Source organism: Pelophylax lessonae (genome assembly GCF_965119305.1).
Source record: "Pelophylax lessonae genome assembly, chromosome: 9".
NCBI classification, from domain to species: Eukaryota; Metazoa; Chordata; class Amphibia; order Anura; family Ranidae; genus Pelophylax; species Pelophylax lessonae.
This window is the reverse complement of record NC_138776.1, coordinates 260,303,802-260,318,129: the sequence shown is the minus strand read 5'-3', so window position 1 is coordinate 260,318,129 and position 14,328 is coordinate 260,303,802. Positions and strand designations below refer to the sequence as shown.

Below are 14,328 nucleotides of genomic sequence, written 5' to 3'. Positions count from 1 at the left end.
GGTTCTATAGTTAGGATGTATCTGGTCTATAAACCAGAGGCTCTTCGTGGACAGTTAGATAAATGGTTCTATATTTAGGATGTATCCAGTCTATAAACCAGTCCATGTTTAGATTTGTGCAGAAGTCCAACAATAACAGTTGGCAGATATCTGGCCCTGCCACCAATATCCAACAATACTGACAAATGGAGGCAGGATTCTAGACTGAAAGAGAGGGGTTGTGACGGGCAGTGCACACAGAGCCCATACAACTCCTGTCTACTTCTCATTCATTTTGCTGTGAAGTGCTTGGCCTCCTCATCTATCCTATTTTTTTGCTGACTGAGCCTGGATCTACCGCCAGAGGAGCACTTTCATTCACCAAAACACAAGCTGACAACAGTACAAGCTGAACAGCAGAAAGAAGGTAACTTGTGGCGAGGAGGATTTTTTACCTGTGAATTTTGTTTTCGTTGAATTATTCCTTTCACTGAAGATTTATTTTCACTGGACTATTTTTCTTTCTTTTTTCTTCATTTTAATAGTGATGGGACTTTTTGATTTGGATTTATTTCGACTGATTGGCAGCACATGTGAACGGATTATTTATATGGTGGCCCAACACATGTATGGGTTTATATTCTTTCTAGTGTTGATAATTAGTGAGTGCAGCTGTCAGCCTTGGCATGTGTTTGGATGACACTTTAGCGCAAGATTTGGATTTTTTCTAAACATTTTTATGAAATTATGTACAGTTTTAATGCAATCCCTTAAGCATGCAGTTTAAAGGATTTTTGTTTGTTTAAAATCGATCTCTAGGCTGCCCGAAAATACCTTCTTCATACAGGCAAAAAATGTAAAAACATTTTTTGCATTGGTACATATCCTTCAGGGCCCTGCCCCGTACGCTAGAAGTCATGGAGACAATACTGGGACTGGCACTGGAAAACATGAGACAATTCACCTGGGGACACAGCGGGTCTGGCACCTGGACGTGTTCATCAAAAAGTGAGCAACCGCTTATTAGCCCTTTAAGTCGGAGCCCCCTCTGTGACTGGCTGCAGCACTGGAGGAAGCAGGCGGACACAGAAGGAGTGACTTGCAGTTGGAGCATGGAACATGTGAGTTCTACAGTAGCTCCTCCTCCCCCCATCAATACTATGATCTCATGCTGCTCTCCCCCACTATCCACACTACATTCTCCGACAGCTCTCCCCCACTATGCACACTACATTCTCCGACAGCTCTCCTCCACCATCCACACTACATTCTCCTACAGCTCTCCCCCACCATCCACACTACATTCTCCGACAGCTCTCCCCCACCATCCACACTACATTCTCCGACAGCTCTCCTCCACCATCCGCACTACATTCTCCGACAGCTCTCCTCAACCATCCGCACTACATTCTCCGACAGCTCTCCTCCACCATCCACACTACATTCACTGACAGCTCTCCTCTACCATCCACACTACATTCTCCGACAGCTCTCCTCTACCATCCACACTACATTCTCCGACAGCTCTCCTCCCACCATCCACACTACATTCTCCAACAGCTCTCCTCCCACCATCCACACTACATTCTCCTACAGCTCTCCTCCACACTACATTCTCAGATGGCTCTCCTCCACCACCCCCACTACATTCTCCGACAGCTCTCCTCCCACCATCCACACTACATTCTCCGACGGCTCTCCTACCACCATCCACACTACATTCTCCAACAGCTCTCCTCCCACCATCCACACTACATTCTCCGACAGCCCTCCTGCCACCATCCACACTACATTCTCCGACAGCTCTCCTCCACCATCCGCACTACATTCTCCGACAGCTCTCCTCCACCATCCGCAGTACATTCTCCGACAGCTCTCCTCCACCATCCGCACTACATTCTCTGACAGCTCTCCTCCCACCATCCACACTACATTCTCCGACAGCTCTCCCCCTCCATCCACACTACATTCTCCGACAGCTCTCCCCCACCATCCACACTACATTCTCCGACAGCTCTCCTCCACCATCCACACTACATTCTCCGACAGCTCTCCCCCACCATCCACACTACATTCTCCGACAGCTCTCCTCCACCATCCGCACTACATTCTCCGACAGCTCTCCTCAACCATCCGCACTACATTCTCCGACAGCTCTCCTCCACCATCCACACTACATTCTCTGACAGCTCTCCTCTACCATCCACACTACATTCTCCGACAGCTCTCCTCTACCATCCACACTACATTCTCCGACAGCTCTCCTCCCACCATCCACACTACATTCTCCAACAGCTCTCCTCCCACCATCCACACTACATTCTCCTACAGCTCTCCTCCACACTACATTCTCAGATGGCTCTCCTCCACCATCCACACTACATTCTCCGACAGCTCTCCTCCACCATCCACACTACATTCTCCCACAGCTCTCCCCCCACCATCCACACTACATTCTCCGACAGCTCTACTCCATCATCCACACTACATTCTCCAACAGCTCTCCTCCCACCATCCACACTACATTCTCCGACAGCTCTCCTCCCACCATCCACACTACATTCTCCAACAGCTCTCCTCCCACCATCCACACTACATTCTCCTACAGCTCTCCTCCACACTACATTCTCAGATGGCTCTCCTCCACCATCCACACTACATTCTTCGACAGCTCTCCTCCACCATCCGCACTACATTCTCCCACAGCTCTCCCCCCACCATCCACACTACATTCTCCGACAGCTCTACTCCATCATCCACACTACATTCTCCGACAGCTCTCCTCCACCATCCACACTAAATTCTCAGACAGCTCTCCTCCCACACTCCACCCTGCCAAGCTCTCTTTCTTTGATAATCTCCTGCCTATTAGCCCAGAAAATGGCCATTACTGATGCCTAAGTTTCGGCTTCAGGATTCAACCTTCATTAGCATTTTCTGAATCAAACAGGTACATTCGGCACATCTCTCTTTTTAATTATGGCAAAACAAAAGATTGAAAAACAAAGTGAAATTGATGCATAAATTCACAACATACACATAATAATTGTATAGATAGATATATGAATTTTAAACAATGTTCTACAATGGTTACCAATATACGCAGGACTCATTTAATGAATATCGGTCATGCCCTTTCATAGAAAACTTACACATTTTACATCACTGTAAAGCAATTTGGTCTAGCGTTGGTTGTTGAAGCTTTACTGGGAAGCATTACTCCAGGAACCAATTATTGATCTATGTAGACCAATGGAAAAAGAAGGATTGTCAAACTGCGCTGTCATTGGGCCTACCTATGCAGAGATATTAGAAGCAGCGATCCACTAATTCTACAAAATTATGGTTTAGTCTTTAGGTGGCAACACGAAACACGTGTCCTTCCGCTTATTTGGTAATGTCCATGGGAGTATCGGAGATCAAGTGAGGATAAAGTCTGCTCAATGTGGACTAACAACTGAAATGGATCGTTGTGGAACCAGGACTGTAACGGATCAACCGGTAACCCGACTGGGTACCTTTGTTGACAGATGCTCCTAGTGCTTCCCGAGGGCTCCAAGCAGTCCACCAGACACTATAACCACCTCAAACCCCACGAACCGCCGCAGCTTGGTTGGGGTCTTGCCGTCCCCTACCCACCCTGGACCTACGACAAGGCTCCAGGTTCCCGTGGGTGAACCACTCTTTTCCCAGAGAGTGAAGCAGGAACAAGCTCTTACAAGAGCTTAGTGATTATCCAAGGGAGTATGAATAGCATAGCAATCCCTTGTAGCAGCTTCCCCCACAGCATTCTAGATTGAGGGTGAAGTCAAACTCAAACTGTTTATTCAAACACATGCACAAAGAGATATACACTGTGGGACAATCCCCCCTCCCCATTAGCAGCCAATCCACATACACATATACATCCCATAATTAGTTTATCTCAAGGCAGACAGACACAATAGAACAATGGAATACAGGCACTTACCAATAAAAAACCCCACCCCACCTCACTATCTAGCAAGGATCTACAACAGTCTAGGTCTCACAGTGTAAAGTGGGATTAAATCTTCATATTTCTATATGAAGATATTTCTGAAAATTATTACTGTCCCACTTGAAGCAATCCAAACCATTAAGTATCTGTCTTCCACTCCCAGTGACGGTGAATACCGTCACAAGGACCAATGCTTAAAAACAAATTGAAATGTCTGGGGCACCTGCGCCTCCTTTCTGTTTAGGGAGAAACAATGTTTTACTATTCAGTTGAGGTAGTATCGAAATCCAGACAAGAATAGTAAAGAGTTTCTACAATTGTTTTTAATAAAAGGAACATGGGCCTCAAGTTGTCCCACACTCGGAACATGACTAAGGACGGTCGCGCATGTGAACTGTTTGATGTTGCACAAGGTTTCCTTTTTTAGTGAAAGATTTCCCGCACTCTGAGCATGAATAAGGACGCTCACCTGTGTGAATTCTCTGATGCGTGACGAGATCTCCTTTAAAAATGAAAGCTTTCCCGCACTCTGAACATGAGTAAGGACGCTCACCTGTGTGAATTCTCTGATGTCTAACAAGGTCTCCTTTATATGAGAAAGCTTTCCCGCACTCTGAACAGGAGTAAGGACGCTCACCCATGTGAGCTCTTTGATGTTGCACAAGGTTTCCTTTCTTAGTGAAAGATTTCCCGCACTCTGAACATGAATAAGGACGCTCACCTGTGTGAACTTTCAGATGAGTATGAAGAGTACTTATTACGGGGAAACATTTCCCGCACTCTGAACATGAATAAGGACGCTCACCTGTGTGAATTCTCTGATGTTTAATAAGGTCTCCTTTATTAATGAAAGCTTTCCCGCACTCTGAACATGAGTAAAGAAGCTCACCCATGTGAACTCTTTGATGTTGCACAAGGTTTCCTTTCTTAGTGAAAGATTTCCCGCACTCTGTACATGAATAAGGACGTTCACCTGTGTGAATTTTCTGATGTTTAACAAGGTTTCCTTTATCAATGAAAGCTTTTCCGCACTCTGAACATGAGTAAGGACGTTCACCCATGTGAATTCTCTGATGTTTAACAAGGACTCCTTTAAAAATGAAAGATTTCCCGCACTCTGAACATGAATAAGTACGCTCACCTGTGTGTATTCTCTGATGTTTAACAAGGACTCCTTTCTGAGTGAAAGACTTCCCGCACTCTGAACATGAATAAGGACGCTCACCTGTGTGAAATCTTTGATGTCTATCAAGGTCTAGTTTCCGAGTGAAAGATTTCCCGCACTCTGAACATGAAAAAGGAAGCTTCCCCGTGTGAAATCTCTGGTGCGTAACAAGGCTTTCCTTACGCATGAAAGATTTCCCACACTCTGAACATGAATAAGGATGCTCATTCGTGTGAATTCTTTGATGTTTAACAAGGACGGCTTTGTTAGTGAACAATTTCCCGCACTCTGAACATGAATAGGGGCGCTCACTTGTGTGAATTATCTGGTGATCCACAAGGTGTCTTTTCTGAGTGAAACATTTCCCGCACTCTGAACAGGAATAGGGGCGCTCACCTGTGTGAATTCTCTGGTGTGTAAGAAGATGATCTTTTCTTTGGAAAGATTTCCCGCACTCTGAACATGAATAGGGACGCTCACCTGTGTGAACTCTCTGGTGCTGAATAAGTTTTTCTTTTTGAGTGAAAGATTTCCCGCACTCTGAACATGAGAAAAGATGGTCACCTTGGAGAGCTCCTTCATGGGGTAAGGAAGATTCCTTGGGATTGGAAGGATCTGTTGATCTATCTGCAGTGTGAGATCCTAAATGGATATTTGCAATCATAGTATGTGATTGGTGAGAAGATTCCCCCTGATCAGAGGGATCCATTGATGTCTCCGGACAGGAAGGTCTGTGATGGATATTTTGTGTATTTGGATTTCCTCCTGGAGGATCCTGTGTGATGACATTATCTTCTGACTTACAATCAGCAGATAATAGAAGATGTCTCTCCGAGGAATTCCCGACATCACATCCATCTGTTGGAAAGAAATGTAAAAAAATGTCAGTTGGTCACAAATAACTGGAGTTTTAGCCCCTCCTCCCCGTCAGTGGAAATGCCGATCTCACAGTTGGGCTTCTGTTCTCCCTCTAAAATCAATCAAAAAAGTGTTCACACCGAGTCCATATATGATCTTTTAGCTCCTCCTCCCCATCAGTGGAATAGAGTAAACCATTGCGCCCAGGAAAGCCACACCTCCTGCCCATCCCTTGTCCACACCCTGCTTGGAACCCATCCCGGGGTCCCGCTAAGGGGAATCTCCAACACACATTTCAGTTCACCTCTTTACAGCGTCCACACTGATCACCTCCCACACACGGAGAGACCCCGAGGTCTGGTCTGATTGAGAAGCAGGAAGTGACACATGCGGGGGAAGGTGCGTCACAGCACCAAGTGTTAACTCTTGCAACACCACACATTTACCCTTTTAGAACCTGCCTACAGGACAATGTGAAGATCTAAAAATTATCTAACATTTGTTCTTAAACTACAATCCTTATACTCAGAAGTAAAATGAGGCTGTGACCTATTTCTTCCATAGTGCCTATACTTACTTGTGTAGATAGGTAGAGAAATGTCCTCCTGTTCACTTTTCATAATCATCCCAACCTCCTCCGTGGACGGCTGATCACCCCCCACATACGTCTCTACTTCTTCTTCTTTAACCTCAGCTTTTATATTAATCTGTTCTTCACTCTACACCAAAAATAATAGAAAATATCTATTCAAGTAAACTCAAGGCAGATATAAAAGAAACAAATGACACGTCATTCAGTATGCACCCTCTGTTGGAAGAACACAAGGAGGAAGAGGACCCGTGATGACATGTGACTGGGCTTAAAACCCACAGAGGAAAGGAATGTATATTAAAAAAAATAAAAATGGGGGTGAAAAATGTAGGGTGCTCAAAGGAGCTAGAAACAGGGATTGGGGGTGTGGGTAACAAAGACTGCACTTCAGATATCAAAGTAAAACAAGAGACTACATAGAATAACATCATCTCATGGCTTAGAATACATATTTAGGGCTAGATGTCCAGTCCTACCTACCCGATTATGGTGAGGGATGGTGTGATTCTTTGGTATGGAATCCCAGGAGCAAAGAGGAGGGGGAAATCTCTCACCCTAAACCCCAAAGGTAAAAGAAAAAAAGAAAAAAATAGAGCAAGAGATTTCATAGAAAAATATAATCTCATAGTTTAGAATACTTTTGAGTTATAATTGCTCAGTCCCATCTACCTGATGATGGTGGGGGGTGGTGTGATCTTCCTGTGTGGAATCCCGGGAATACAGAGGACCTCCCTCCTCCATAGACTGCTGATCCCCAACCTTCTCTTCATTTTCCACTTCAACCTCAACTTTGATGCCTTTCAGTTCGTCTCTCTAAACCCCAAAGATGAAAGAACAGATTTGTAAAAGAAAAAAAGGAGATGACATAGAAGAATCATCTCAAAAGCAGAGAGTTGTACAATGTATTTGCATTCTAGTTGCTTAAATCCACCTACCTGATGACGATGGGGGATGGTTTGATCTTCCTGTGTGGAATCCCGGGAATACAGAGGACCACCCTCCAGAGGCGTAACTAGAACCTTCAGTGCCCTGGTGCAAGAAACCATGAAGGGCCCCCCACACCCCTGGTCAGGACCCTTCCCTTCAAGCCTGGGGCTCTTCCCACTGATCCTGGGGCCCTTTACTCTCATTGCGTGGCCCTTTATTACGGTCCCGCAGTGGGAGCCTTTCACAATTTCTGCCATCTTGGGGCCTCCCCACCGTGGTGGAATGCCACGGCCCGGTCGCAAGTGTGACCTTTGCGATCCTGGAAGTTCACCCACTGGTGTCAGTAGTTTTTATTTTTTTGGTACTTTAGTTGTATTATTTTTTATCATTTTATTTTTTTTACAATGTCACTGACTATGACTCTGTCCATTCAGAAAAGGAAGGTGCTGGTAAATTACATATTTACTGGCCCCTTCCTGGTTCTCTATTGTGACACATCCCCTGCAGCAGCCGGCAGGAGAGGGAACGGAGCACAGTGGGGGGGCAGCAGCACAGTAGGGGCGGGGGACCAGGGGAGCACACAGGGACCCAGAGACAGCAGAACACAGTGAATTGGATAGGAGGTGTAGCAGGGGCAGCATACAGAAGAACCAATCTCCTCCTGCAGCTACAGGAGGAAAAAGGAGGACAGTGATATCTCTACATGCTGTCCCCGCCGCCCCCTCCTATCCAGGTGTACAGGGGAACTGCATAGGCCCCCTGGAGCATTGGGCCCGGTTGCAATTGCAACCCCTGCAAACCCCTCTAGTTACGCCCCTGCCACCCTCCTCCATAGACTGCTATTCCCCAAACATCTCTTCTTTTTCTACTTTGAACTCAACTCTGATGTCTTTCAGTTCTTTGCCCTCAAGTGCAAATATGATAGAACGTATTTGTAAAAGGAAACAAGAGATGACATAGAACGGGGGTATTGAATTAAAATTTACAAAGGTCCAATCAGTAAAATATTCTTTCAGCAGAGGTCCAGATCGCATGTTTGTGCGATGATTGCCCTGTATCCTCGCAACCAATCACCTGCTTGTTAACTTGGGTAGCCCCCGCCCTCTGTCTATAGCTGTCCTTCCTCCAGCTGTTGGCTCTGTGAGACTGGCAGTGGTGATGGCTGTGGGAAGAACGACTCTAAAGGGTGGGACCACAGGGGTCCGGATGAGACATTAACTGGGTCCTGATACGGACCGCGGTCCGCCATTTAGTGATGCCTGACATAGAAGAATGTTATCTCAAGCTGTAGAATTCTATTTGAGTTCTTATTGCGCAGTCCCACCTACCTGATGATGGTGAGGGATGGTGAGATCTTCCTGTGTGGAATCCCGGGAATACAGAGGACCTCCCTCCTCCATAGATCGCTGATCTCCAAACATCTCTTCTTCTTCTACTTTGACCTTAACTTTGATGTCTTTTAGTTCTTTACCCTAAACACAATATGATAAAATGGATTTATAAGAGGAAACAAGAGATGAAATAGAAGAATGTTTTTTTGAAGCAAAGAATTCTACAACATACAGTATTTGAGTTCTAATTGCTCAGTCCCACCTACCTGATGATGGTGAGGGATGGTGTGATCTTCCTGTGTGGAATCCCGGGAATACAGAGGACGGGGACATCTCTCTGATGGGTTCCCATTACTGGATCCATCTGTAGGAAACACACACACTGACTGAATACATTGTTTCTATGTGTTTATCAGATGATGGGGGATCTAGGTGGATCCTCCGTACTGCTCTCTCCTTTACAATAAAGTCTCCTCTTACCCGGTGATGTGAGGGGCGGCTGATTCTCCATCATGACGTCCTTGTAGAGATCCTTGTGTCCTTCTTAATAAATTATAATGGTATTACCGCCTCTGCTGCCAGTTCCAATAACGTCTTCAAGTTCTCATTACTTCCTCATAAATCACCTCACCCAGGACTTCCTTTATAGACTCCTACATCACTTCCTTTTCCTTAGTTACATCACTTCCTGTGCATCTATCACTTCCTGTCTGCACCTGACATCACTTCCTCTCCAGCTGTGGTATCACTCCCTTTGTTTGTACAATCACACTCTTCCTGTCTCCATGTTCTACTCGATATATCAGGAAAAGATCTCCATCTCTATATTTATCATGTGTCTGTTCTCAAATCCAGCAACTCCCAGATGCACAGTTGGATAAATGGCTCTATATTTAGGATGTATCTGGTCTATAAACCAGAGGATCTGGATGGACAGTTGGATAAATGGTTCTATATTTAGAATGTATCCGGGCAATAAACCAGAGGCTCTGGATGGACAGTTGGATAAATGGCTCTATATTTAGGATGTATCTGGTCTATAAACCAGAGTCTCTGGATGGACAGTTGGATAAATGGTTCTATATTTAGGATGTATCTGGTCTATAAACCAGAGGATCTGGACGGACAGTTGGATAAATGGTTCTATATTTAGAATGTATCCGGGCAATAAACCAGAGGCTCTGGATGGACAGTTGGATAAATGGCTCTATATTTAGGATGTATCTGGTCTATAAACCAGAGACTCTGGATGGACAGTTGGATAAATGATTCTATATTTAGGATGTATCTGGTCTATAAACCAGAGGCTCTGGATGGACAGTTGGATAAATGGCTCTATATTTAGGATGTATCCCGTCTATAAACTAGAGGCTCTGGATGGACACCTGTACCATGCCCGCAGCACTGCATCTCCTGTAGTATGCCCACAGCCCTGCATTATCCTGTACCATTACCATGCCCACAGCCCTGCATTCTCCTGTACCATTAGCATTCCCACAGCCCTGCATTCTCCTGTACCATGCCCACAGCCCTACATTCTCCTGTACCATGTCCGCAGCCCTGCATTCTCCTGTATCATGCCCGCAGCACTGCGTTCTCCTGCACCATGGGCACAGCCCTGCATTCTACTGTACCATGCCCACAGCCCTGCATCTCCTGTTCCATAGAGATGCATTGATGTCCATGTGCGAAAGGGGCCTTTGGCTGCCTGAAAAGACCCTCTTTCTACAGGAAAAAAATAGTTAACATTTTTTTAACATTGGTTTATATCCCTCTGGCTCTGTGTATGAAAATCTCTTGCCTATTAGCCCAGAAAATGGGAATTACTGATATCGAAGGTTCAGTTTCAGGATTCAAACTTCATTAGCATTTCCTGAATCAAACAGGTACATATGGTTCATCTCTCTTTTTAATTATGGCAAAACAAAAGAATGACATACAAAGTGAAATTTCTGCACAAATTTACAAAATACACAAAATTGTATGTAGCGGACTGTCATATTCTAATAAGGCAGATTTACCCCTCTGGTTTCTTCGGGCTGTGTGTGTGTGGACCTTTAAGACTGCTTCCAAGAAATTTCTATGTTAATTTCATGTTAGGTTCAAATGTTAAGTTTGAGCCATGAAATAATCTACGCCAATCAGGTTTGCATCTGATAACAAAATCAAATGATAATGTGCTATCCTTTGTACTGTGAAGTGTTTAGCATAGGCACTATTTAACATAGCCTCCAAATCATGGGGGCACATCAAATACAAAGTGTTGCCTAATACAATGTCTACAGTCTTTTTCAACCAGTAGGGCAGACGCCGCTACTGCTTTTGGACATCCAGGTAGCCCACTGGCTAAGCTGTCCAATGGGTAACTGTAGTACCCCACTGGGCGATGTTTGGCACAGAAGTGTTGCGTTAACACCCCATTCGCATGTCCATTTATTTCTGTGCAAAATAAATAGAAATCTTTGCTATAGTCTGACAAACCAAGACTGGGCACTGTTTGCAAAGATTGCTTGATTTGTTTAAACGCCTCCCTAACTGAAGGGGTTAACTCTTCTAAAGTAAATTTATAATTGCTTTTTGTTTGTCCTTTTAACAATTCCTGTAGGGGTCCTACACTTCCCCTCTTTGGATCTCCAGTTCTCCCTTTTGACCTGGGGACCCCAAAATTGGAAATGTACACTATTCCTGACGGGGGATAAGGGGGTTCCGTCACCTGTACTGTAGAAACTGACATTCCCCTGGGTTTATGTACCTTTTCCTTTACCTCAGGGACTTGCATATTCATTATTTTAGTTTTTTCCTTTCTCTCTATTTTTTTTTATAACACTTCACAAGCTATCTGTGCAATGTCAACCAACTCAGGGACAGGTTTAATTCTCCAGCCCGCTATGCGGAGCTCCATTTTCTTTTCTAATCTTAGACAACAATCCACTTACAAAAATATTTATCACTTTAGGTTGTTTCATGTCATCTTCACTTTCAGTCACCCAATCACTATGCTTCTATATAGCATCTTTGAATCTATTCTAATAGTTCAACATCTCTCCACCTTCCTTCTAAACAACATCCAATAACATTTGCATATTCTGTCCTTTATCAAACATACTTGTTACCCATTTCTTTGGAATTTTATTGTATCAATCTTTGCTTCATACGTACTTATTTATTTACTGCAAATGTGTTCCATACATACACATATTTTTTTCTCTCTTTCCCGGTACTGCACAATCAATCAGAATCCACATATCTATATATGTAGCTTGCTGAGTTTTCTCCATTCACATCAACCTTTTGTACCATTTCTTTTAAGACTCTTGGCAATGTTTGGGAGATTTTCTACAATTGCTCTAATTTCTTGGGGTTTCTAAGGGACATACACTTTCCCTATCCTTGCTATATACTAACCTCCATCACCCATTTTTAAGGGCCTTTCTACACCAGGTCAGTTACCAGGACTGAAAAACAAGAAACTAAGATGGTTTTGTCTCCTCGTCCACTAGGACGCTAAAAAGAACGCATTACTTCACTGTAAAAGTGAGTAGCATCGGATGTTATGGCCATCAGTAAAAATGGCACATCAGATACCACTTGTATGCTAAAATCAGTTAAAACTATAAAACTAAAACATTTTCTTGGCTCCGTGCCAAACTTACAAAAAAAACTTTCTACTTTTTTTTTTTCTTTTTTTTGTAATTTTTACAAAAATCTGACCAGAGGTTCCCCTCCTTCAATAGAGGACACCCCTAAAATACCATTCAAAAACTATAATCAGATAAAAAGTTAATCTGATTTAAAACTTTTGGCTCTGTGCCAACAGGGTCCAATGGTCACATTAATTGCGGTAACCCTTTCTGTGCAAAAATAAATTGCATAATTATAACGGGACCGAAGATATTTACTGTTGAACCCTTAATTGGCAAGTAGCCAATTTTCAAAATTTTTCAGCAGAGCTCCCTTTCATACAGGAACTTATGAGCAAAATGTAAATTCTCATTATCTATAATTCTATATATAAAAAATAACCTCAAAGTGTCCTGCCAACTACGGCAAACTACGTTTTCCCTGATAAAACAGTTTCTGTTACTCTTAAACCATCTATTTGTTAAAGCAGCTTTTTCTGAACATATATTATAGGGAGGGGCTTCACCTATATATTTTTTCCTTCCCGTGCTGCTAGACATTTAATTCCCCCACAATCAGACATTTTAAATAGCAAGTTAAACAAGGCATCAATTTTTAGGCATACTCAGAATAGCCCGCTGGTGGCCACCATTTAGAGGGATCCTCTTTATAGGTTTTTTGGTAATTTTGCACCATTTTACATGATGTTTGTGGGCGTCTGGATCACCACTCACCATCATCTTAACGATGGGTGCACCTGAATGCAATTTAGCAACATTTAAGCCTGTTTTCTTTGCTATTTTTATTAAGTTTTTGCTTTAGTTTTTTAAGCCCAAAGTTTTTCATAATGGGAAAAACATTTTTATCAATTAAATTTCCCATTTTATTATTTCTCGTTACCACTTTAAGAAATGACAATATTTGGAGATTCTGGGATCAAGAACTCCGTTTCTTTATTACACCGGTACTTATTATGACATGTCTTTAACCACTTGCCGACCGAGTACGGTAATAGTACTGCGGCAAAGTGGTTCGTTATCGTCTGACGACGTAGTATTAACGCCGTCAGACACTCCCCCTTCTGGGCGGCGCTTGCGCGCCGCCGGAGGCTCGCTCCCGCTGTTTTCATTCACAGCGGGAGTCGGGCCAGGGGAGGAGCAGCGGCGATCGCCGCTGCTCTGCCCCGATCGCCGGGGATCTAGTGTGGAGATCCGCCCGCTGTGTGTAAACACAGCGGGCGGATCTCCATAGTGACAGGGAGTGACAGATCGGACTGTTCAGCATAGCTGGACATCCGATCTGTCCATGACTCACTCAGTCACCTCCCCCCCTACACGTCAGTAAGCACCAGGCATACATTAACCCCTCCCTCTCCAATAAAATTAACCCCTTCCCTGCCAGTGTCATTTTTACAGTAACAGTGCATATATATAGCACTGATTACTGCAGTAATGTCACTGGTAACCCCAAAAGTGTCAAAAATGTCAGTCAAGGGTCCGATCTGTCCGCCGCAATGTCGCAGTCCCACAAAAAAAATCGCAGATCGCCGCCATTACGCGTTAAAAAAAAAAACACCAAAAATGACAGAAATCGTTCCCTTTGTTAGTAAACGCAATAACTTTTGCGCAAACCAATCAAAATACGCTTATTGTGATTTTTTTTTACCAAACATAGGTAGCAGAAAACAAATTGGCCAAAAATTTTTTTAAAAATTGGTTTTTACATCTTTTTTGGGGGGAATTTCATATAAAAAAATGTTTAAAATATTGTTATTTTTTCAAAATAAACGCTCTTTTTTTGTTTATAGCGCAAAAAGTAAAAATCGCACAGGTGATCAAATACCACCAAAAGAAAGCTCTGTTTGTGGGAAAAAAAG

At 43.7% G+C, this 14,328-nt stretch overlaps 1 protein-coding gene across 1 annotated transcript; it reads right to left on the bottom strand.

The window, feature by feature from the left end:
* Positions 1-4,329: 4,329 nt before the first annotated feature.
* LOC309564414 (uncharacterized protein) lies at positions 4,330-8,900 on the bottom strand (the record flags this gene model as incomplete). Its single annotated transcript, XM_082269044.1, has 5 exons — positions 4,330-4,679; positions 4,764-5,981; positions 6,559-6,700; positions 7,243-7,386; positions 8,829-8,900. 5 exons carry the CDS (start codon positions 8,898-8,900, stop codon positions 4,330-4,332), a joined length of 1,926 nt encoding a protein of 641 aa, XP_082125170.1.
* Between the last annotated feature and the right edge of the window lie 5,428 nt (positions 8,901-14,328).